This window comes from Marmota flaviventris, chromosome 2 (genome assembly GCF_047511675.1).
Source record: "Marmota flaviventris isolate mMarFla1 chromosome 2, mMarFla1.hap1, whole genome shotgun sequence".
In the NCBI taxonomy this organism is placed as follows: Eukaryota; Metazoa; Chordata; class Mammalia; order Rodentia; family Sciuridae; genus Marmota; species Marmota flaviventris.
Window position 1 is genome coordinate 148491227 of NC_092499.1, and position 24898 is coordinate 148516124.

General features: G+C 41.5%; 1 protein-coding gene across 1 annotated transcript in view; it reads right to left on the reverse strand.

Moving 5' to 3' along the window:
- The window catches only part of Igf1r (insulin like growth factor 1 receptor), a 302570-nt gene that overhangs the window by 234670 nt on the left and 43002 nt on the right, over positions 1 to 24898 (reverse strand). The window contains exon 2 of the mRNA XM_027955997.3: positions 15172 to 15717. Coding sequence (XP_027811798.1) covers positions 15172 to 15717 — 546 coding nt within the window. The remainder of the gene's footprint in view (positions 1 to 15171; positions 15718 to 24898) is intronic.

Consider the following 24898-nt stretch of genomic DNA (forward strand, 5'->3'; position numbering starts at 1 on the left):
GCTATTTCCTAGAAAGTGCTCATGGAACACAGAAGTTCTATCTGAAAAGGCAGAGATGCTTTGTTTGTTTGTTTGTTTGTTTTAATGGTAGCATGCCTTTGAATAACCAAGTCTTTAGATATTGCACAGGTTTGAACGGTCAGGCTTTCAGTGAGTTTAGGCCAGATGTTTAGGCCTCCTGTTGTCTTCTTTCTGTGTACACTGACTGCAGGGACAGTTCTCTTCTTACTTTCTACTTCAAGGCAAAATGCTCAGACCATCACCTCCTATTTTCTCTAAGCTAGAAGACCAACCTTGCACAAGCACACCTGTGGATACAAGGAAAAAGGCCACAGATGTGCCTATTACAGTGGCATCAGTTCAGTTAGAAAATGGAGCTGTGGGCCAGGTTAAGGCTGGTGTGGCTTTTAAAGCCCGGAAGGGCACAGACAAGAGAGCATGTGCTAAAGTCAAAGGAAAAGAGATTCGTAAACTAAATGAAAAATCAGTCTAAGCTTCCTTCACCCACTGAGATCCACACCAACCCACAGCATTTTCCCCACACTTGTAACCTCTATTTCAAAACTGTCAGTGCCAGGAAGCCAGGTGAAGCCTGCTATGGTCTATCAATTACCCACCCAGAGAGAGAGCCTCTCCCCTTGTGGAACTCATTTCTAGATTCCAAAATTAACATTTCATTCACATGAAAATCAAAGTTGAGTCTTTTTAAAAATCAATCTTGGGGCTGGGGTCATGGCTCAGTGGTAGAGCGCTTGCCAGGCATGTGTGAAGCCCTGGGTTCAATTCTTAGCAACACATATAAATAAATAAAGAACTTTATAAATGCCTATGGCATAGAGCTTTTTGACTCACAGGTGATACCAATGGGAGGGTGACACAAGATAGGAGAAATTCATAGTTATCTGCTATAGTTTGCTTTAATCTATTAGTTCAAACATTTACTCAGTATCATCTTAAAAGATAAAATATAATCCTAAAAGAAAGGTAAATTTGTTTAATTCTATTATTTCAAAATATTAATCATTGATACAATTAACTGAGGATTGGCCTAAATTGTTCCAACACTTTCCCAACCTGATAATTGAATTTGTTCTCACTACTGTAATAAAAATTCTGAGAAACCTTGGGCTTCTGGGCATATTTATGGGCAGGAGGGGTGAATCAAATCTATAGAGTCCTGATCTACTGCCCCATTTAATAAACAAATACTGTTAAGAACATGCGTTTAAAAAAAAAAAATCTGAAAGGCTTCATAATGTAGATATTGCAAGTCTTCCCATAATACTAACTGAAGGTTTCTGAGAAGAGTTTAATGTGCTGTTATCCGATGAATTCCAGGCCTGGGGATGTTCGCCTCTTCTCCTTTAGAACAGAGGTTGCTCAGAAAGCAGTTGGCATTGTGATACATACTAAATGGAATTGCCCTACTCTTTACTTTTATATTCTGTAATTTAAATCACTCTGTTAACAGGCAGAAAAATCCCAGCTAGCTTCAAAACTCCCTCATATTTTCATTACCTCAAATGACAACCTCTTCCACCACTTTATCTTTGCTTTAAGTACCAGGAGCTGAAAGATGCAATCAATTTAGTATTTCTCCCTGACCATTTACATTACTTATTTGTTTCAGCAGATCCTCTGCCACAAATCCTTCCTTTGCCCATTCATGTCTGCATACTTAACATAGATTCAATACTTCTCCAGGCCAAAAATTATACTCTAAGTTTTTCTTTGACTGGAGGACAGAAAGACAAGGAAAGGTGGAGGGGGGTGCCTAGAATTACTTTGTTCTTGCAGTCAACAATTCTCAATGAGAAAAAATTTAAAGTATCCTAACTTTTCAGATTCAAACACTGTCAGATACTTTCCTGACTTTCTGTCATCCAACTGGCTTAGTGGCTCTGGGAATAGAGCAGAGGCTAACCCAGACGTGGACCTTAAGTCCACATTTCATTAAAATCATGACATGAATAAGGAACCACACATCAGCCACAAACTAATTCAATCCTTTTAGGGCAAGAACCGCATCCTCTGCTTCAGCAGCACCTAGTGGAAATGTTCCCAATTCCACTTAGAATCCTCCCTGGAGACCAGCAGGGAGCTAGGAGTGATAAATATAAGCTCCCATCACCTCGAAGGCCTGCAGATACCTACAAGGCAACCCTTCTGCCCCCTCCCCCAATCCTGAATATCTGGAAGCCCTCAGAGGGGTGCCATCACCCTTGCCTTATCCAGAGAGAAAAAGCACCACCTTCTAGGATAGAGCTCACTGAGTCTCTTCCTCATAGAATCAAAGCTTGGACAGAAGTCAGATAGAAAAGACATCTAAGCCAAAAAGACTTGGGGGCACCTGTGAGGAGAGAGGGACGTTGACATTCTGACCTGTTTTTATGAAATAATATACTCCACATTCCAAATGCCTTGTGAAGTGTTGGAATACAACCCATTCATGAGTTGAAGGCTGTGTATACAATGCTGGGCAAGGGATACCTAGCAAATTCAGGCATTCTTAAGGAAAGGCCTCAATCTTGCCTGAGGCAAATATCTGTCTCAGGTAAAGGTATAAATACTGAGCTCACCCTCCTCTGAGCTCTTGTTGCCTCTGCTCTGTCAGCAAAAGTTGTGAAGGGTCTCACCAGACAGCCTAAGTTGTCATTTCGTTTTTTAATGCCACGTGTTTTTTAACTTATCACCCAATCCTGGGTTTGTGTCATCTAACGTTGCCCAGAAAGATATGTGTACAAAACAAGAGCATCTTAATTAGCTGATCATAGGAAAGTATGGAAACTTTGGCCAAATAACAAGCAGAAAATCCTCAAAGAAAATCCTGCAAAGACTCATCAAGACCCAACTTAAGCCAGGTACAGTGGTGCACACCTGTAATCCCAGCAAATCGGGAGGCTGAGGAAGGAGGATCACAAATTCAAGGCTACCCTCAGCAACCCAGCAAGACCCTGTCTCAAAATAAAAAGTAAAAAGGGCTATGAATGTGGTTTAGTGGCAAAGCGCCCTGGGTTTAATCTCCATTATTTAAAAAAAAAAAAAAAAGATCCAACTTAGCTGTTATTTACGATTCAGACCTCTTTACTGTTCTCCCCTTCCACAGGAATGATATGTACATAGACATCTACATTAAGGACACTGGACTGATATGAATAGGAATGGTAGAGAGGAGCATGAGACTCAAAATCATCTCCCACTTAGCAAAGGTTAAGAACTCAGTCAAATCATGTATGTACACACATTCTCTCTCACACACTCACTCTTAAACTCTACTGTTATTTGGTTGGTTCATTTATTCCAACTAGGACCAGAGGCTAATTTAGTTAATTGAAGATATTTTACAAATCCCTTCTTAAAATACTCACACCTATCAGGGTAGGCATGAGAGCAAGACAAGATAACTGTCTACTGTACAAATTTGAGGTAGGTGCTCATTCTTGAATTCACACTGATCTGAGAAGATATCCTTCATCTTTGCATACCTCACTGGTCCTAGCCTTCCTCCCTTCCGCTTTCTCCCTGCTCTCACACTAAGCCTCCCAGTCTTCATGAGAGCCAAACCACTCAGATGCTACCTATGCTCAAATCTACATAAGAGGTAGATTTTTACAGAATATCTCCTCTGTTGGCCTCCCACAAAGGAAAGAAACAAAAATTGGAGACTGAAGAAACAAAAGTAATACACAGGGCACCAGTTCTAACTACCAAGTGGATAATCAACTATTTTTGGAAAGAGATGAGTGATGGGTTGACAAGGTCTTTTCAGATTACCAGTGGAGTACAGAAAAATGATCATCAATGGCCAAATAACACCCCAATGTATCAATCCCAGCACAAGAACAACGTGGAAGTGAGAGTCATTGGTAAGGGGGAATCCAGGCTTTGTGTAAGACTAAGACTAAGTGGTGACAGTGAAGGAGAGGCCCTAAAGAGCATGGCCTCAGCAATTATGTTTGCTCTAGTTGAAACTCACTGTGCATACATGCCAAACCCAGGTGCACCTGTGACCCCAGGTGCAAAGTAAAATGCACCCAACTTGCAAACCACTGGGAAAATTTTTTTGAACTTTATTTATTTATTTTTATGTAGTGCTGAGGATCGAACCCAGTGTGTCACATGTGGGAGGAAAGCACTCGACTGCTGAGCCATAACCCCAGCCCTGGGAAAGTATTTTAATTCCACTTTGATCATTCAAATGGTGTTGCAGAGTCCATAGCACCTTGCGGTATCACAAAGTTATCAATCATCGGTAGTAGCAGCAGGAAGCTCTCACTAGGCTATCAAGTTGCTCAGACTCTGGATGAGGGAAAGCTGACTTTAGTCAAACAGAATGATTTAAACAAATTTAAATACATTCCACATAATTGAGATACATCAGTGTTTCTCATGAGTATTCATGAATAATTCACTTTGGCAACATCAAAAGCCAAACTGGAAAGACTCACTTCAAAGATACAAGACTTAACATAAATCCTACCTGAATTTCCTGCTATCAACTCCTTCTCTGACCACTGTTATCCCTTTCTGCCCTGTCAACGAGATGCTTCACTATCCTACCAGCCTACATCTGCTACCTCTGAAAAAGCTCTTAAGAACTTATGAGTTGTAGCGACCTCTGGGAAGTCCACAGTCCATCCTTACAGAAATCATCCTTACAGAAATCAATCCTGCAGCCAGATAATAAAAGCAGGGCTCATTCAAAAGAGGGCAACTGCCAAATGCCCTTGCAAATCTAGAACACCAGTCTACAGCCTGAGCAGTGTTTACCAAAAATCAGAGCCAACAGATCCATCCTAGATCCCTCAACTTTCCCTTCAACAATGAATCTCAGAGGTAGAAGGAAATTCAGTGCTCACTTAGTTCAAAAAATCAGAAAACCCAGAAGCAGAAACATAATGGCCACCTTGGGTCCACTCATCTAAGCTGAAATGGAAGAAGTCTTATCTCTGTTTCTGCTGAACAATAATGCTTACATGTAGACATTTTTCACACAAATTACACCTAATCATGAGGCTCAGCTGTCACCTTCTGCTTCTCACCATTTGATTATCGAGGCTACACATTTCTCCAGCCGGGCTTTGTAATGGGAAGGCACTGATGAGAGGCTTGCAATTATTTGATATATTGGTGGAACATGAGACTGGATACAGGAGGCTAAAGAGCTAACATATGAAAGTCCATGCTTTACACATCTAAAAATGCACGGGGTATATTGAGCTTGTTAACAGAATCTGACCTGGCTCACAAGAAACCACTCACAGACCATTCACCTTTTATTTATCAGCTGAAGAGGGGGGTCTGAACACCATCCTGATTACCATTTCTTTCTAATGACCACTTAATCTCTTATGCATCTTCAGCAGCCCTTTAACAATACTGAGACTTTCCATGAATTAGGATAACAACAATGCCCAAGAAGATTAAGTTGTGGTTATCCAAAGAAGCAAAATAAACTTTCCAGTCAGACCAAATCAAACTGAGGGTCTGAAGTCTCCCTCCATTCTGCAGCATTCAACGTGAAGTTCAGAGAGTCTGTAACTGAGACCAAAATGCCTGCGCTGCATCACAATGGACAGCAGGCACTGAAAGCTGTCACCACTGTACAGCCATCAATAAACCTAAACTCAAATTAATCCTGCAAAACAAATTCCTCTTACAATGGCAGTCTGTTAGGTCACTTTGACTGTTTTATCCATTGTCTATCAATACAAATTGCTTCACTTACACACACCCAAAAGTTTGTCCCTCCTCCTAATCGCCCATGTCTGGCATCCAGAGACTCTTCTAAGGAGGATTTTTTTCTCAGCAAACAAGAAATGTTTGTTGAGCTAAGAAGTAGTCTGAGAAAATTATACATTCTCAGAATTCCATTCATAAGCATGTATGACATCAAGATCCTTTGGGCCTCGACTCCACAATGGTCCCAAAAGAATAGCTAGGGAAGAGGTGGGGGTTGGGAGAAGAGGGCAGAGAATCCAATGATCTCAGACAGTGACACTATACAACTATACCACCTGAATAGTGCTTGAAATTACAAAGAGTTGGTACCAGATATACCCTTCTGCACCTAAGCTGTTGTCTTTCTGTTTGAGTGGAAGAAAAAAAGGACTGTACATTTTCTGCCACTTTGCTTAAAATCCTTTCTAAAGTTTCTCTGACAGTTATTCCAAAGCTTCTAAAAAGGAATATTGACATATTACAAAATAATTTAATCATTTCAAATTCACTATGCAACAGAACAAAAATATGTCCCTACATCCTATCTGAAGAATACTCAAGAAACTAACTATCATTTACTTAGCAAAGCAAAAGGGGCCAATCAGAGGTCAAGAAATCAAACGGCAGCATCATAGTAGTTACCAACCCAAGAATAAAACTAGTGTTTAATGGATCTAAAGAGCTCACTAGTTTCCATTTGTCTCCATCTTAAAACTAATACCTCCTAAGGCAAGGGTGTGGGGAATATCCCTACTTCATATGCTAGTGCAACAGGAGATATGTCTAATAATGGCAATCTTCATCTTCATCTTCATTTCGTATTGAGGGCTTTTTGCCCCTAATCATCTTTTACATCCTCCCCTTTACTACTACTAAGATCAACCCTCTGGTCTCAGCAGCTGCTAAAAACCACCCAAGCACTTTGCATCTACCAGGAAATCCAGAATGGCATCCTGATTCACAGATCTGCTGCCACTGGCTTTCAGATGTATGTGCATGGCAGCTGGACCCCCCTCCCTAGAGTCAGTAGGCACAGGTAGCTCAGTACCCAGCATTAGTCTCACTGGTTGCTCTTAGCTACAGCTTCTGCACACAAGATACCCAAGATCTATAGCTATGGACCTGACTTCATAGGGTTCAGTGACTGCAGTAGCCCCTCTTATCTGCCGTTTTGCTTTCTGTGGTTTCAGTTACCCATGGCCCATTGTGGTCCAAATATATTAAATGGAAAATTCCAGAAATAACACCTAAGTTTTAAATTATCCATTTTTTTCCAGTGGTGTGTTGGAATCTTGAGTCATACCACTCCATTCTACCTGGGATGTAAATCATCTTTTTTTCCAGTGTATCCCTGATGTACATGCTATCTGTCCATTAATAACTTAGTAGCCCTCTTGGTTATCATATTGACCGACACATCATAGTGTTAGTCTTCAAGTAACCCTTATTTAACTTATAAGTGGCCACAAAGTATAAGAAGTGATGCTAGTAATTTTATTACAGTATGCCACTATATTATTCTACTTTATTATTAGTTACTATTGTTAATCTCTTACTGTACCTGACTTATAATTTAACTTTATCATAGGTATGCATGTATAGGAAAATAAGATGGTATATGTAGAGATTAGTACTATCTGCAATTTCAGGCACCTACTGGGGGTGGGGGTCTTAGAACACATCCCCCTCAGATAAGGAGAGACTACTACACAACTTCACTCACTTTATCCAATCCATTCATTAGGACTTGGGACAGGGGTGGAAAACTAGAAACACCTACATATGGGATCAGTCTGCAGTTTCTGTAACCAGGGCTCTGAGTATCAAACCCCTGAAAGTCCCTGAACACTGCCTCTGTTCCCATCCCACGTGGATTCCATGAAAAATGGCAGGAAGAAAGAAGAGAGGGCTGGATTACTTATTTGTGACCGAGGCAAAGAAACAAAAAGCAACTTATGTTCAATAATAAGATGAAACAGAAGCCCAGCTTCCGGAAGAGGGCCTGACATTCCTGCAGAACATTTTCCCACCCACCTGATCCTCTGGAACGGAAGGAAGATCTAAGGGAGGACAGAGAGAGCCAGTGTTTACTTCCTGCAATGGGGGTGAAAGGAAGAAAATGAAACAAAACAGAACAGGAGGCTGGGTGGGAGAAAAAGTAATACACATGCACACTGGCAAATACACACAGACACACACACAGGCATACATACAAGTACACATACACCAAGACCCACAAACACACACACGTGCAAACATGCACGAACAACAGCATCAACAGAGTATTACCCAAAGAAGAGAATAAATAGGTGGAGGCTCTCGCCTGGAGCAGATGGTTGACTACCTTCACTATGTGAGACCTGCATTTGTCACAAACAAATATGTAACTCCTTGTTATCTTTACCAAAAATTGTGCCCACTCTATAACCACCTTAATGTTCTCAAAAAAAAAAAAAGAAGAAGAAGAAATCACACACATATTTTTAAAAGATAATATTTAATGTCAGTCTCAAACAAGAATCTGTTGATGTTTCTTAAATTCTTCCAAATACCAAGCTTGCAGGAAAAATAAGTTCATGAAGTTTGATAATCAAATAAATTACGTGTAACTATAGAGGCCCTGCTGGGCATCTTAATACAGACATTTACATCGCTGAGTGTTCTTTTAAGATATGGCATATCTGGACAAGCATGAGAATTTGAACAATTTAGATTAAATTAGCAAGAACACTCCTACACTGTGCCCTGCTATTTATGATAATTGAATTTTTGCAATTTAGAAAAAGCAACAGAGAAAGACCACTTAAGATATCGCAGTAAACATAACAATACACTTGACTCAATGCTCAAAAGTTTAGATGGTCTCAGAATGCAACTTTTAGTTTAATTTTGTTTGTTTTTCCAATGCTGGGGATCAAACCCAGAGCTTTGGGCATGTCAGGCAAGTGCTCTACTGCTGAGCTACATTCCAAACCCTAGCTTAATATTTAAACAAAAGAGCAACAGCTACCATTTATCAGGAACTGGCATGTATTTGCAGAGGCAATCCTGATCATTCCTATTTCACATGCAGAAGGTGAGGCCTGCTGTACTATCTCAGAGTTGAGGGGAACAGTCCAACATAGGGCAGTGTTGAGGGACACCTCCACCTTTTAGTCCAAGTCCCTGATTCACACAATTCATTTCCAAGAGATGGCTTCCAGCTCTACTGCTAGACAAACTTAACTTCTGAACTACCCTAAGCACTGGAGTTGAGCAATAGAATTCAGGACAAGATTAGCCACAGGCCCACACATTCCACGTCATCCCCACTCTAGTTGAGAATGTCACACTGGCATACACATGAGAACAGTAAGATAGAAATATTAATGCAACAAAAGAAACAGAATTTTTAGGAGCAGGATGAAACGAGAACTATCTTACAAGTAAGCTTAACTGGTGAGACCTGAAGGAACCAGTACTTTCCAAATATCTCAAATTATAAAAATCACCATAAGAGAGTCATTCTGAAAGCTTTTTAGTCTCTAAGAGTATGTCCCTATTAAAAATCTAACTTCTGAAGCAGACCCAGAAGAATGACCCCTTATTTAGAGAATAATTAGCCAAAAATAAAGCCTTTCAGGAATAAGATACATGCTCTAAGAGACGGAGTCAGCTAAGAGGCTGCCCAGAGAAACATGGACACAAACTGCTTCCCCATCTCAGTAACAAGGGTGGACAATCAGGGAAAACAGAATGTGATCTCCAAGCCTGACTATAAAAGGCAGAGCATGAGGCCTGGGGGCATGTGACCCCTTCTAAATAAAGATCACCCCTATACTGGGAGCAGCTGGCCAGAGCAGGGGCCTTCCAGGGGAATGAAGAAAGCTCCTAAGAAAAAACACCAAGCTGGATCCCACTTGTTCAACAGCCTTCCTTCCCATGAGGGTCTGCATGCCTCCCTCAAGGCCCTACCTGCAAATAAAGGTCCATGTCATGATCCACCTTAGCAGTCTGGAGGGCCGAAAGCCTGCAGGCATCTGGCAGCAGACCACACAGCATTTAACAGATACACTCCAGGTATTCATGGGTAGCTTAAGTTTTAAAATACTTTTTTAAAAAGTTAAGCTGTGCTACTGCACATCATGACTGGACTCTTAAGGTAGAGAAAATGTGTTCTCCCCATTTTGATCCAGCAGGTGATTTACAAATGCTTAAAAGAGTCTTCTACCTTGAGGTACCAACCTATGAGAAAATGAGGAAAGGGGAGCACTTCCACTCCACAAGCACATGCTGTCTTGATAAGGAGTTTTCTAGAAATAAAAACTTGAGCAGCAAAAAGAAAGAAAGAAAGTAGATTTTTATACCACTTGCCATTTTAAGTCCCTGATCTCATCAGTGAGATTGTAGTAAAATGTTTTCCTTTTGTCAATAAAGGGAGCCATTTACTGCCTTCTCACTCAAAGACTCCAATCTGCTACTTTCCTGGTTCCTCATTTTGAAGTCATTAGGAAATGCTACAAACACCAGGACCACTGTTCCCAGTCAATGCCCTTTTAATTGAAATAAGACTGCCCCATCAGCAAAGCCAGCTTCCAGCCTGGCCAGGCTCGTGCCTTCGTGAGTTCCCTGGCAAAGACCAGGCCTTTGCACACACAGTCAGAACATGAATAGACCATAAGCTAGCTGCTCACACTGATGGGGCAAAAGGACGTGGAGGTGACATTTAGCAGTAAGGTCTTTAGTTTTAGATTTTTTGGTGGTGGTTGGGGGTGGGGGGTCTCTATCTGGAATTGAACATAAGATCTTCCTAACAGTAAATCCTTCACAAAGCAGGTACCATGTTTGCCCTGACAACCATGCACTGGAAGATACACCCAGAATTTATAAAGAATTCTAAAAAGTGCCCTGGCAGGTACTGGGAGATAGGTCTACCAAAAGTTATAAAACCCTAAAGTTCTCCAGTGAAAAAGCAAGGCTGGAGTTCAGCCAGGTGAGTGAGGGTGGCTGGTAAGCACAGAAGAGGACTACTGGAGGCCAAGTAACACTACAAGAAGTAGGAAGGGAACAGCACAGTATTCAGAGGTAAGGGATGACCACTAAGGAGCTTCACAGTGTGCAAGTGCTTATCCTACAGGGACCACTACAGGATTGTGTGCAGGAGGAAACATATAGCCCAAAGTGTATGCTGGGACATTCACTGGTGTCAAGTGGAATTGTAGGACACAGAGCAGGGAGACTAGAGAAAGCTCATGTCACTGCATGGGCAGGGGTGGGGTAGAAGGCAGCACAATGAAGCAATATTAGGAATGATAAGGGCTTAGTGTCCATTAGAAAAGGAAGTGTCCAACATACAACTATGTTTCTGACATGAGAGGTAGGAGGACAAGATGCTGCCCACCTGGGAGGCAACACAAAAAATAGTAAGCCAGAAATTAGGAAGACCATGGGACACTCAAGTACTCGTGGTCATCTGTATATGAATGAACATATCATCTAGAGCCCCAAAAGAGGTCTGAGCTGGAGATGGTATATGAAGCTACATGGAGTCAAGAGGACACTGAAGTACCAGTAGATGAGATGGGATAGAAGTGAAACTCTGGCCATACTGTAGTTTGAATGTCTATGTCCTCCTCAAATTCATATATTGAAACCTAATATCCAATGGGATGGTGTTAGAGGTGGGGCCTTAGGAAAGGGATTAGGCCATGAAGGTGTAGTCCTTGGAATGGGATTAGTGCCCTTATTAAAGTGACCCAAGAGAGCTGCCTTGCTCCTTCCACTATGTGAAGACACAGCTAAAAGATGCTGTGAACCAGAGAGCAGACCCTCATAGGCACAGAATCTGTCAGCACCTTGTCCTGGACTTCTGGCCTCCAAAAATTGAGAAACAAATCTGTTGTTTATGATTTTTTTGGTGTAACAGCCCAAACAGACTAAGATAGGAAACCACCAGCTATCCAAGACTAGACTGAGGAAAGGAGCAGCACAGTGGCGCCACAGGGTAGAAAGAGAACCAGAAGAGAGGGGATGTCAGAAGACAAGGGAGGAGGAATGACCATGTCAAACCTGAGGGCATAACAGGTAGGTCCTTACAGAGGGAAAAGGCCATGCACAATTCTTTAAGGGTCCCTCACTCTTTAAGAACAACTCAGGCCTGTAAAAAAAACCTCTGCTCAAATCATGAAGAGAACAGAGAAATACTAAAGTGTGCAGACAACACACAGAGTGATTGTTTTCTTTAATGGGGCTCTCTATTCCACTGCCAGTCACTGCACAGTCAAGATCTAAGGGGTTAAGAGTGTCAAGTAACACTGTATATTAGCACTATACAAGGGAGTGTTTCTCCATTATATCCACAACTTCACACACACCTTGACTTCATGTTTCTCTATATGTTCTCCCTACTAGTGGAGACAGCCAATGGAAGAAAAACTGAATAGGAGTCCTCTATACTTACTCTTTACAAACAGCCATCTAGTTAATGATGAACTCAAGGTAGACATTCTGTCTGACTCTATACCTGGCTCCTTGAGGGATCACTGAGGGTTTTGGCTAGACAGGTGCAGAGTATAACACCAGGGCAGTGGCCAGTCAACCAGAGAGATGATGAAGGGAAGAACTCCCAGCCTCAAAGACGGACTCTAAAGCAGCATTCTCCATCAAAAACAGAATGCAAGCCATAATGGCAAATGTTCTAGTAGCCATATTCAAAAGTAAAAAGCAGCAGGTGAATTGATTTTGATAACACATTTTACTTAATCTAACATATCAAGATTGAATTTCAAAATGCAATCAATAAAAAAATTACTAATGAGATATTTTTACAGCATTTTCTCCACATTACAGCTTGGAAGTCCAGTGTCTTTTCTGTGCTTCTAGTACCTCTCCATTCACACAAGCCATGGTTCAGGTGCTCAGTTAGTACAGATGTGTCCAGTGGCTACCATACGTAGACAGTGCATGTCTAAAAGAAATCCATGCAAAGGACAAGGATTCCAATTAGGAAACATCTAAGAAATTGTGCCTTTGGCTTAGTTGTCAGGACAAGGTAAATGGAAAACAATAATACTGAGCACATTTATCAATTTTAAATGAGTACTCTATTGTGAAATCACACACACAAAAAAACACATCAACAGGACTAAGACAGCTGGCCAAGAAAAAGCTATGGGGTGTGGCCTTGGAGAGGCAGGCATACAGCCAATAGATTCACCAGCACCAGGGTCCAATTTCTAACACTCTTTACTTTTTCATTGTGCTTTTCCTTTTTCTCCTTTTAAACTTTCAACAACCCTAAGGGGAAGGCAGGATCCATTCTATATTGCAGATGAAGAAATTGAGGCCTAGGTAATTTAAATTACTTACTCATTCCTGGTCGGTGCTTTCAGACTTAAACCCAGAATTTAGGCCTCACTCCTGTCCCAGACTTTTCAGGAAGCAGTTGATCAAAAACAGCAGAAAACCCACAGTGAAACCAAAGTATCTGCTGAATCACAGAACAGGTGCCTGACAAATGTCTTTTTAAATAGCATCTCCCTTTTGTACAGAGCTTAGGAATTTTCAAAACACTTTTATACACGTATTTGATCACCAAGAAGGAATCATATAACTGCCCTAGGAACACACCCACTACAACCCAGAGAGGCTGGCTCATCCAAGGTCACCTGGGATGATCATCTCTATATCTAACTTCCCTCTACTATGCCATGCTGGCTCCCTTGATGACACCTTTTAAGATAAAATTCTAAAATGTCAAGGCTACTTTAAAAACATTCTGTTGTTTTTGCAAACCAGTGGTTAAGATAAGGACAGAGCACAGTTTTAATCAATCACCATAGTCCCTTTCCTCCAACTCTAACCCACTGATCCTTAAAGTGGCCTGTCAGCATTTTCATCTCTTTAAGGTATTGGTTGAAGCCAATGGGACTCCTGCCCTTTATTAATCAAACATTCACGCACACACTGATCAAACAAAGCAGAACTAAGAGTATGTGATGGGTCATAGAAATCACATCATTTACTGCTTCAGTCAGGCTGAAGGGGAACTAAACCTGCAGTGTCTGACCTTTTATTTGTTTATTTTATATACTTCAGGATTCAGACAAGCCTATCAATTTGAGATTTCTTTTTTTAATTTTTTCATTTTAGTTGTAGATGGACACAATACCTTTATTTTATTGGTTTTTATTTTATTTTTTTATTTTTATGTGGTGCCGGGGTTCTAACCTAGTGCCTTACGCATGCTAGGCAAGCACTCTTGCCACTGAGCCACAACCCCAGCCCCTCAATTTGGGATTTCTTGACTCCGCAGGACTAGCTAGAGTAAATAGGTTCCATGAGTCTTTAGCAGGGTCAACCATTTTTAAAAAATAGCTACTTATAGTAACATGCTGACATTCAAATAGTGAAAAGGATCTTCCTGGCCAATATACCTACACATTGCTGAATATAAATAAGGAAAACACCCAGAGCCACATTTTAGTTGGAGGGAAAAAAAATACCTCACTCTTAGGGTATTGATCACATAGAGCAAGAGCTCAGTTATTCTCAACGGAAAATAAGTATATCGCAGATAAATGAGAAGCTGCAAAACTGCAACACCTGACTCTTAAGACCACTGAATACTTTCCAAAATTTCTTCACAAAGTCATTTCATAAGATGTTCACAACTGTTTGGTGAACAGATTTAAAAGAAAGGAATAGAAACCCAAAAGTTTAAAAATGCACCCTGCTACATAGCTATCTGTAAGTACAGCCTGAATTATGAACTCCTGGGAACTGGTAAGAAGTCTCCCACCTCTACTAGATGCTCCCACCTAAACCAGGGCACCTGAGCACCACAATATCATCACTAAGAATCAAAGACCTCTTTCACAGGACATAAAGAAGTACTCTATTTTTCCTTTATTTAACCATGATCCAAGTATATTCATGCTAAGGAAGTCCTGCCTACCAGAAATAAAAATGTCCCTTGAGGTGAAGGATGAAAGAGCTGACACATAAACAGGTCCCAGCTGTCAAGGGTTAGGGACTTCCAAGCACAAAGGGTCCAACTCAACAGTATAGTAGATTAATTCTTTATATATTTAGTTGTTGATAGACATTTATTTTATTTATTTATTTATTTATATGTGGTGCTGAGAATCGAACCCAGTGCCTCACACATGCCAGGCAAGTGCGCTACCACTGAGCCACAGCCACAGCCCCACAGTAGATTAATTCTAATATATGATTTGACCAGTATTGACAGCAATCATGAGGGCCTCCAACCATGCCACAGTCTTGCATTCCAAGAACACTCAGAAAGTCAACCAAGACCCCTGCTTCAAACCATGTCCTCAAGGAAGGTATGCCATATCCTAAATGCAATGACATCATCCACCCCATAGAACATGCGCATTCAGAAGAGGAAGGAAGGTACAGAGGAGAAGGAGAAAAATGAGAGATGCAGAGATCAGTGGGGCTTACTTTTCTGGCAGCGATTTGTGGTCCAACAGCGGTAGTTGTACTCATTATTGATGGTGGTCTTCTCACACAATGGCTTCTCCTCCATGGTCCCTGGACACAGGTCCCCACATTCCTTTGGGGGCTTGTTCCCCACAATATAATTATTGGACACTGCATCTAGGATCAAAGACCAGTCCACTGTGGAGAGGTAACAGAGATCAGCATTTTTTTCAATCCTGATGGCACCCCGAGTAATGTTCCTCAGGTTATAAAGCCCAATATCCTTGAGATTAGTCATCTCAAAGATGACCAGGGCGTAGTTGTAAAAAAGTTTCCAGCCGCGGATGACTGTGAGGTTCGGGAAGAGGTCTCCGAGGCTCTCTAGGCCAGCCACGCGGAACAGCAGCAAGTATTCAGTGATGACTGTGAGCTTGGGGAAACGGTAGCTGCGGTAGTCCTCAGCCTTGGAGATGAGCAGGATGTGGAGGTAGCCCTCTATCACCGTGCAGTTCTCCAGGCGCTTCAGCTGCTGATAGTCGTTGCGTATGTCAATGCCCGGGCCACAGACTGAAAGGAGACAAGAGGGCAAAGGCAGGACATGCCCCAGTTAAAAGGAAATCATTCTTTAAATATTTTCCAGCCCACAATATGAAGTTTGCAGAAAACCTATATTAAGGAAATAAGTCTCAATTCTTCACTGCAGACTAAAGTGAGGTATAGACTGCAGGCTGACTACCTGGGTAGCTGCCCAGTTAAGCTGTCATTTCTGAAGTGACTATTCTGGACCAAATGCTGATAAAATACTCACATGGACTGAGGGAAGGAACATCTACATTAAACATGTAAAGTGAAGCAGAGCCCAAGGTCACATGGGGTTACATGCAAAAATCAAGTTTGCAAACCCAGGCCAGCCTGCCTTCACAGCTGTCACACTTCACACTCCCTATCCTTCCCGAGAGCACCAGTTCCTGATGCCTGAACAAAAGTTCAAAGGCCAAGCAGCACCAACTTACTACTGCATCCAGCCTGTAGGACTCCAAGCAATAATGTCTATACTGAAGAACAGTCACCATGACCTGGACAGTGGGGACTCAGGTAACATGCTCCCATGAGTGTTGCTACCATTTGACATGGGCCAGGTGCCCTGTGTTCTCCCCAAGAGTGCATTTGTACAGACACAAGATAGAAAACATGATTTATGAATAAAAGAGGCATACAGTTCCAACTTTAATAGTTTTATTAATCAAGAAAGCATGCTTCCTATACAAAAGTTAGGTGATAACAAAAAATAATAAAAATCAGTGATCTCAACACCCAAAGATAAACAATGTTAATATTATTTATACCAATTATCCTGTCTCTATAAATAATTTAAGGCAATGAAATCAAACAATGTAACATTTATACATATACTTCTTCCACTTAACATGAACATTTTACCAAGCCAATAAATGTTCTTCTACACCATTTTTAAAAAGAGATAGTAATCCTAGAGTATGAATATGCATCTTGAGTTTTTATTTTTTTAACCAATCCCCCACTGTTGAATATTTAGTTTATATTCAGTATGTAACATTATAAACAATGCTCTAGTGGACATTCTTGACAGATATCCAGGAGTATTTACCTAGGATAAATCCTTAGAAGTGGAATTGTCGGCCAGTGTATTCACAGATTTTATAGGCTTTTGATAAAATAGCCTCAAAACTAGAAGACTTTATACTTAAAATTCTACACATATACACCAACAAACTCCCTTGATTATTGTACTTTCTTAGGATTTAATAAATCCCAACCCCACTATTATAGATTCTCAGAAAGAGTGAAATTTCCTGATTCATATAATTCATTAATTTGTGAAGCACCCCATTTGTATGACACCATGAGATGCAAATAGCTCTGATCTCTGAGGTGGTTTATGGTAAAGGCCAGGAGCTTAGACCCATGACAAATGACTGTCACACAAGGCAGGAGGAAGTAAGAGGAGTGCATGTGATATAGCCACACTGCATATGCACTCATCAGGACAGACAGAGGTGGCATCAGAGCTTCCCTGGCTCTCCAAGGGTGGTGGAATTTAAAAGTATGTATGACATTCCAGAGACTACAGACAAAGCAGAACAAGGTTTGTTCAAAAGACTGTACACAGGTCAAGGATATAGAGAGAAACAAAAATAATAATAATAAGTTTGGTAGAGACCAAGCCTTAATGAAGGATGTGTGAGGATGAGAACTATCATCTGTAGTATTAAGGTCCCTCTCAAGTCTCTGGAATGGGAGAGACGCCCAAGTGAGGTCTTTTGGAGGATTAATCTGGTGGCTGATACAGAACAGAATCAAAGTGGAATAAGTGAAAGGAGAACAAATGCCCCCCCCACTTTAGTCATAATGAAAGGAGAACAAATGCCACCCCCCCCCATTTTAGTCATAAAAGAAACTGGGAAGAGACAGTAGGATGGGGGAAGATGGAGGGATCCAAGGAATTATGAGTGGGCAAAGTCCAAGAACCTGGGAAGGGAAACTATCTTTGGTCAATTTCCCTCATTTTTCTGAAGAGAAAATGAGACTCCTCAGAGAAGAGGATGGGAAGACACCAGCCCTTGGCAAACACCCAGGTGTGCTAGAAGCTCCTGTTGCATCATTTTTATCTCACATGATGTTCCATCCCTCACTTGAGATAACATTATCACCACTTTACAGGTGAGAAAAAAGACCTGGAAAAGTCAAGTCTTATGAGCTGAAGTAGTAATTACTGGCTTGTCTTAAGACTACAGCATCTGTGGCCCACTTTCTTCCCCAGGGAATACTCATATAAGTTCTCATACACAAGACATAACTCCTTCATAGCGAAATTTGACACAAGATTTGCCAGCCATCCCAGACCACATCCTTACCGCCACTCTGACTGGGCCTCTGTCTCTACATAGCTCTTAGTTATGCCTTAGGCGAAACTGTCAAAGACAATGACAGGTACCTACTTTGTGCTCTTGATCTTCCAGAGCCGTCTGGCACTGCCTCTTCCTCCAGGCTTCTCTGATTTCACACACCCATCAACTACTCCTCCCCACTACCTGATGTCCAAATTCTGGCCTCTAGTCTTCTCTCTGTCATCTCACCCAAGCAAGTAGCCTCCTGTGCACCCTTACTCTGGATGATTCTCGAATGCATGTCACTGGCCCAACTCCTCTGAGGTGTAAATATCTATCTGCCTACTCCACATCTCCATGGAGGTGTCTCAATAACTCATTTCCTTCCCCATCCTTACCTATTGCCCATCTTGTTCAGTGACACCCCCATTCTCTTGACTTGCTCAAACCAAAAATCAAGGAGTCATTCCTCATGCTTCTCTCCCCTCACATGCATACACATGCCATTTAGCAACACCCCCTCTGGGTTCCTCCCCAAATCTGTGGGATTCTCAGGTGCTTTGCCCACAGTTACACTCCCTTTGTCCTCCTTGTGCAGCTCATTATTCCCCTCTGACCCCATCTGCTTCCCTCCAAAGTCATGTCTGCCCTCCTCAGAGTCCAGCTCTGGCTTTTCTCACTCCCATCACTCCCATCACAATGGCAGCTCTAGGAGGAGAGGGGTTATTTTCTATTTAGTTGACAATTATGTCTCCAGGGCCAACACAATACTTGGTGCATAGCTCACACACACAGGACATATGTGTAGAATGAATATATGTCTTCACCACTATAACTCTGATCTCACCATTGTCATCTCCAGCCTGGGCCAAAGCAATACCTTCCCATGATCCAGCCTCCCTTTCATGTCCATCCCAAACCCAGCACCGGGCCAACAAGTAAGACACTACTGAAACTCGTCTTTGCCTATTTGTATCTCATCTTCTAGTATGGTCTTCTTGCTTAGCACACTGTGATCACACACCTCTAATATGGCAAGCTCCTTCTCTCCTCACACCCCACTGCCTGGAGGGCTTCTTCCCCTCTACATGCTTCCCCTAATCATTTCCCCATGCAAATTTCAACCCAAATGTCACCTTATCAAAGCTTTGCCCCAATACCTTAGGTTCAGTAGTCCCCTCAACTACCCCACTAACTCATTCTCCATCCTTCATTTCTCCATTTCATTTTCACCAGCTTCAGGTTAATGGCTCAATGTCCTTGAATACTAAGAGCACTAATTCTTTTCTTCAGAGTAAAGGAATGCTATTTTTTTTTCCCTATGCCCAGCCTAAAAATTCTTATTCCTTCTGTGCACTATAAATTAAGTATACTGATTTGCTCTTAAATAATAAGAAGTTTGTATAGGAGTATTGGATCTCAATCTCAGTCTATTATTGTAGTCAACATGTGCTTGATCTTACTATAAAGTGCTAGGCATCGATTTATTTACTATTGTTTCCATCAGATTACAAAAATTCAGGACCCAGTAAACGAGCACAAAGATACATAATTAAAGTATGCTGAACTTTCTTACTGTGATGAAAATTCAAGCAGTAAGGGAGAATCTGCTTCACTCTGCCATTTGGCTCCCCTCCATGATCAGTGATGACCACTCAGTTAACGGAAGCTGCACAGCAGAGCTGGAACTGGCAGCTCCTTCAAATGAAAGAGCAGTCTCCATACTTGACACTCCCCCCACCCATTTATAGAACAAAAGAAAAAAAAATAGGAAGAAACCACCCACTTATTCCGGAAGAGAAGACAAGCCCAAGCCACAAAGTACAAGGCAGGACTCAGCAAACAGCTGTTTTGGATTCTGTGACTGACACTGTTGGTCTTTGGGGTGTTTTGTGATAGAAACAGAAAAAAAGAAAACCAAGCTGGACCATGAATGATAGCACAGTGTTCAAAAGATGCAAGCCACAAACAGGAAAGAGAATACAACGTGCCTCATTTGTGCTGTGAAAGAATACTTGCATTGAGGGAGCAAATGCTCAACACAGTGTGCGAAGCAGAGACACACCCTTTGCTACTGCCCATTGACGATTAAAAGGATATTTTCAAAGCAACAGATATATGGGCATGCTCCAAAAAAACCTAAACGCTTTTAGAATGTAAGATCCCAGGATAGCCTACAAAGGATAATCAAAATTTATGAAAATGAAGGTAGGCAGAAAGCAGGGAGAAAAAGGATACTGCTGAGAGGGAGAGACAGTGGGCCTCAGTTGCAGTCCCCAAAACTGAATAACAACTGCAGAACCAAAACAGATAGAGGGCTGCTTATGGTGGCGCATGCCTATAATCCCAGTGGCTCAGAAGGCTGAGGCAAGAGGATCATAGGTTCAAAGCCAGCCTCAGCAATTTAGTGATGCCCTAAGCATCCTAGCAAGACCCATTCTCTAAATAAAATATTTAAAAAGGCTCAGTATGTGGCTCAGTGGTTAAGTGCCCCTGGGTTCAATCCCTGGTACCAAAAACCCAAAAAACAAAAAACAAATGGAGGCCTGCCAAAGGTGCTAGGGAGACTGGAGCCTCAGGCAGGAGCCTGGGACCAGAGGCAAAATTCATTTTCCAAAAGATACCATATCAAATAAAGTCTATCAGTTGAGATGGATGATGTTCCAATAACTCAGTTGTTTGTTTGTTGTTGTTGTTGTTTAATCAAGAGGCAGAATTTAGTCTATCAGAACTTAAGTGAATGGCATAAACAACCCATACATATTTGGAAAATAAATACCTACTAAGTATTAATATAAGAAGGGGTAAGGAAAAGCATCTATTTATCTTAGAAATCCCCCCAAAGCTGTGTATCTATGTGTCTGGAAGGGCTATGCAACAAATGCAATGGTATATTTATTATATGTTCTATGTAGACACAACCTTAGGGTCCTGAAAAAAGAAACATGGGAAGATAAGGTTCTGTATCCCAGATTGTTTTCCCAGCTTCCACTCTGAGGTGGACACATTCTACCTCTAAGTCTCATCTTCTTCATCTACCTGACAATGTGCAACCCTGCTACGATCTACCATACAGAAACAATCACAGCAATAAGATAAGTGCTTTTGTGATACTTTCAACAGTAACATGCTTCCAGCAACATTACTGAATAAATATTAATAAAAAATGTCCCTCTGCTTTTGTGAATTGTGCTGCTATTGTGGGTGTAGTATGCTGTTTTTAAGTCCTTTGGGTATAGACCAAGGAGAGTGACAGCTGGGTCAAATGGTGGTTCCATTCCCAGTTTTCCAAGGAATCTCCATACTGCTTTCCATAGTGGCTGACCAAAATCATTGACTATCCTTCTGTCAATAATTCCATTAAAGAACATTATAAGTTACCTGTTTAATTAAAATGTTTTCAATTTTAATCTCAACTCTCCAAAAATATGGGTAGTCTCTGCTTATGGCTGGAAATCAAAGATACTAGGAAGGAAAATCAGCATTATTTTACTATGGGTCTACAGGCAAATAATGAAGTAAAGTACCCTAGCCAATCAGCCATCATCTCTAGTTCTGAAGAAGCTGCCTATTTTGTCTCAGCTAGTGACTCATTATTATAGTTTTTTACTTCTCTTAAAATGAATTTTTTGGCAAAAACCTTCTCTAGATACTATCATTCTGTGAAAGTCAAAGTGATTTAAGAGGTTAGGAGAAGATTAATGTATAACTGAATTTTGCACAACGGGGACAGAGCAACCACCTCAAAAAGCAAGTGAAAAATTAAGTGAAATAAAAATTTTAGATCAATGGGCAGGGCTCTGGGAACATAAAAAGGAGGGCTCATGACTTTCTAAGGAGGTTAGGAAGATTTCTCAGAGGCACGAATCCCTGAAGATGGTCTGAAAGATGGGCAGGATCTTGCCAGGAGAGGTGAGGTGGAAGACAACTAGACAGAGAGAGGAGTGCATACCTCAAGACAGCTGGAGCTGACTTGACTGATGGCAGCTCAGAGGAACCCTGGGGTACAGCAGGTGCCACAGGAAAGATAAAGAGCAACTTCAGGACGGAGGCTAAAAAGCAGACTGAGACAAGTGCTTTGGAGGTCAACTTCAGTTTACCAGGAGTAGGACAGCATTCAACATCCTCTCATGGATCAGAACCGTGTGGAGGGCTTTTTAAATCACAAAGCAGTGGAGCCAGAAAATGTGTTTCTATAAAGTGCCGATTCTACATGTCTAGACACCTCCCTGCAAGACCCATTGCCCTAGGAAAGAGCCTTTTAACCCCCCTCTCGTATAACTACCCACCTAGATCGAGGCAGGTAAAGCCTATCTATCCATATTTTCATATTTCCTAACTTAACCTACACTCAACCAGAATACCCCCAAGCTGCCCATATAAACATCAAAGCAGGAAAAAAAAAATGGGCTGGAAACAGGGTGTCTCTAGTACCACAGAGTTCTTCCATGGCGTCATCATGCTATAAACTGCAATGAACCAAAAAATAAGAGATCAGGAGGAGGAAGAAAAAAAAAGAAGATGACAACGTTATGATAACAAACACCACTGATACTCCAGAGTTTGTTAAAGTAGAATTTTCTGTGTTAAGTGTAAACAGACACAATTCATGCTAAGCCTTTTATCTTCATGTGTCAATGAAAATGTGTTTACATTGTATATGTACATTTCTATTTCACACAGACAAGCACTCCTAGCCACCTGACACATTCAATAACTAAAGGCAATCATAGGAATTTCCATTACACAGATAATTCTGAGAACAGAAATTAAAAACATGTAATTTGAATGTACAAATTGTTCTTTACTGCCCCGCATAAAAGCCACCTCTATCTTGTATATAAACATAATCTAAAGATCCAAGCTCACATAAAATGCAGACCTGAAAGCTGGGAACATTAAAACTGAAGGCTAAATTATAGCAAGGAATTTACAAAGATGGGTGAGATGCTTACATCCTCCCGTGCCAATTAAGAAATGGAAACTTTACAGGGAATTAATTCAAAGACTGAAAGGAACACAAGCCCCAGTGTCCCCTCCACTTATAGCATCTGTAGCCAAACAGATTGGTACAGAATAGAGTTTTATTTGCTTTAACAGTGAAGCAGCAACTGTTTTCCTGGATCTTCACAAAAACAACTTTAGCCACTCTTAGTTACTCTAAATGCCTTTCTGGTCTTAAAATATCCCAAAGTCCAATATTCTAAGTCTTTCTTTTTTTTTTTAATATAGTTTTAGTTGTAGATGGACACAATACTTTATTTATTTATCTATTTTTATGTGGTGCTGAGGATAGAACCCAGTGCCTCACAGGTGTTAGGCGAGCACTCTACCACTGAGCCACAACCCCAGCCCATATGTCTTTATTTCTTAAAAACATCCCGTAAGAGGCTCTAATCATGTTAAATTAGTGATGACTCGGATGGATGGTTGACTTTTTGATGAAGCGTCACACTAAGTTCTATTGGTTAGATTCCCACCCACCACCCAGAGGCTGGGTCCCTATGGAAACCAGAGCTTTGCCTCACTGTGAAGCCTTCTGCAGGGGGCAGCCCCTGCAAGTCACACACTCTTCTTCACCAACCCCCTATTCCCAGAGCCAGAGGTTGGTGCTGGGGAAGGTGCACAGTAGAGTCAAGCCAGAGCAAGGCCCACACTGAGTGAGCACCCTGTAAAAAAACACGCTTCTTCTCTTCTGCCTTCTTTTTCCCTCACGATTTTTGATTCTCTGCTCTGAACCAGGCAGACATTCTAAATAGAAGTCGGCCCTGTGTCCCCAGTCCTCTAATTGGCTTCGTTTTGTAGAACACATTACATCGTTCCAGTTATAGCTCACATGTTCATTTCAAAAGTGTTTTACTCTGCCCTACAATGATCCAGTTTCCTTAAGTGACCTATACTCTTTTTAATTAGCCAGTTACCTAAATCTAACTTAATCAGTGTGGAAATCCCATTCACTTGTTCACTCAACACAGTGATGTGATTCTTCATGAATGTGTTGTTAAAACACAAGCCTTGCCATGGAGGGTGGAGGGTGTAGCTCAGTGGTAGAGAGCTTGTTTGACATATGAAAGGCCCTGGATTTCATCTCTAGTACTGCAAATAAACAATAATAAACATGCATGTGTGCATTTGTGAGCAGGCCTCTTGAAGTATTGAGGGTCCTATCTGACTTGGGGACTTTACTAGAGAGGAAGGGCTAGTACTCAAGGACCAGGTAATCTTGGTGTCATCACAAACCACCCACATGCCTGAGTAAGATCAGTTGGTATATTGCTCTGTGCCTCAGTTTCCTTAGGACTCAAGATGCAGATTTGAGACTTAAATTTATTCATTCTGCCAACAAATATTTATAGAATGCTTACCATGTGCTAAGTACTTTCCAGGTGCTGGAAAGTCAGCAGCAAACAAAAACTACAGACTCCTACTTTCATGGAGCAGCCAGTCCTGATGGAGCTGAGAGCATACCTAGTCCACATCCAGTGATGTGGAAAAGCCCCCGAGCTTGCATGCAGTCTTTCTGACACACAGGCAATACCATGGGCTTGAGGCACATTCAGTCATAATTCTTCCCCCATCCCAACAGTTAGGGATGCAAACCACAGCCTTATTCATACGAGGAAAGCATTGTGCCACTGAGCTACCCACCCCTTGCTGCTCACTCAGACTGAGATAACTGCCCCTGCAAAGTGCTATATCAAATCACTACAGGAGCAATGATGAAAAACATGAGGGGACATGGATGCCCAGAAAGGGAATCATCCCATGACAATCGAGCAGGTATTGAAAGCTACGTAGAGCAGAAGGTTAGAGGACAAATTCCCTGTGAGTGGGCTATTGTGGCCAGAGGCTATATGGAACAGGCTTGGAGGGCAGGGATT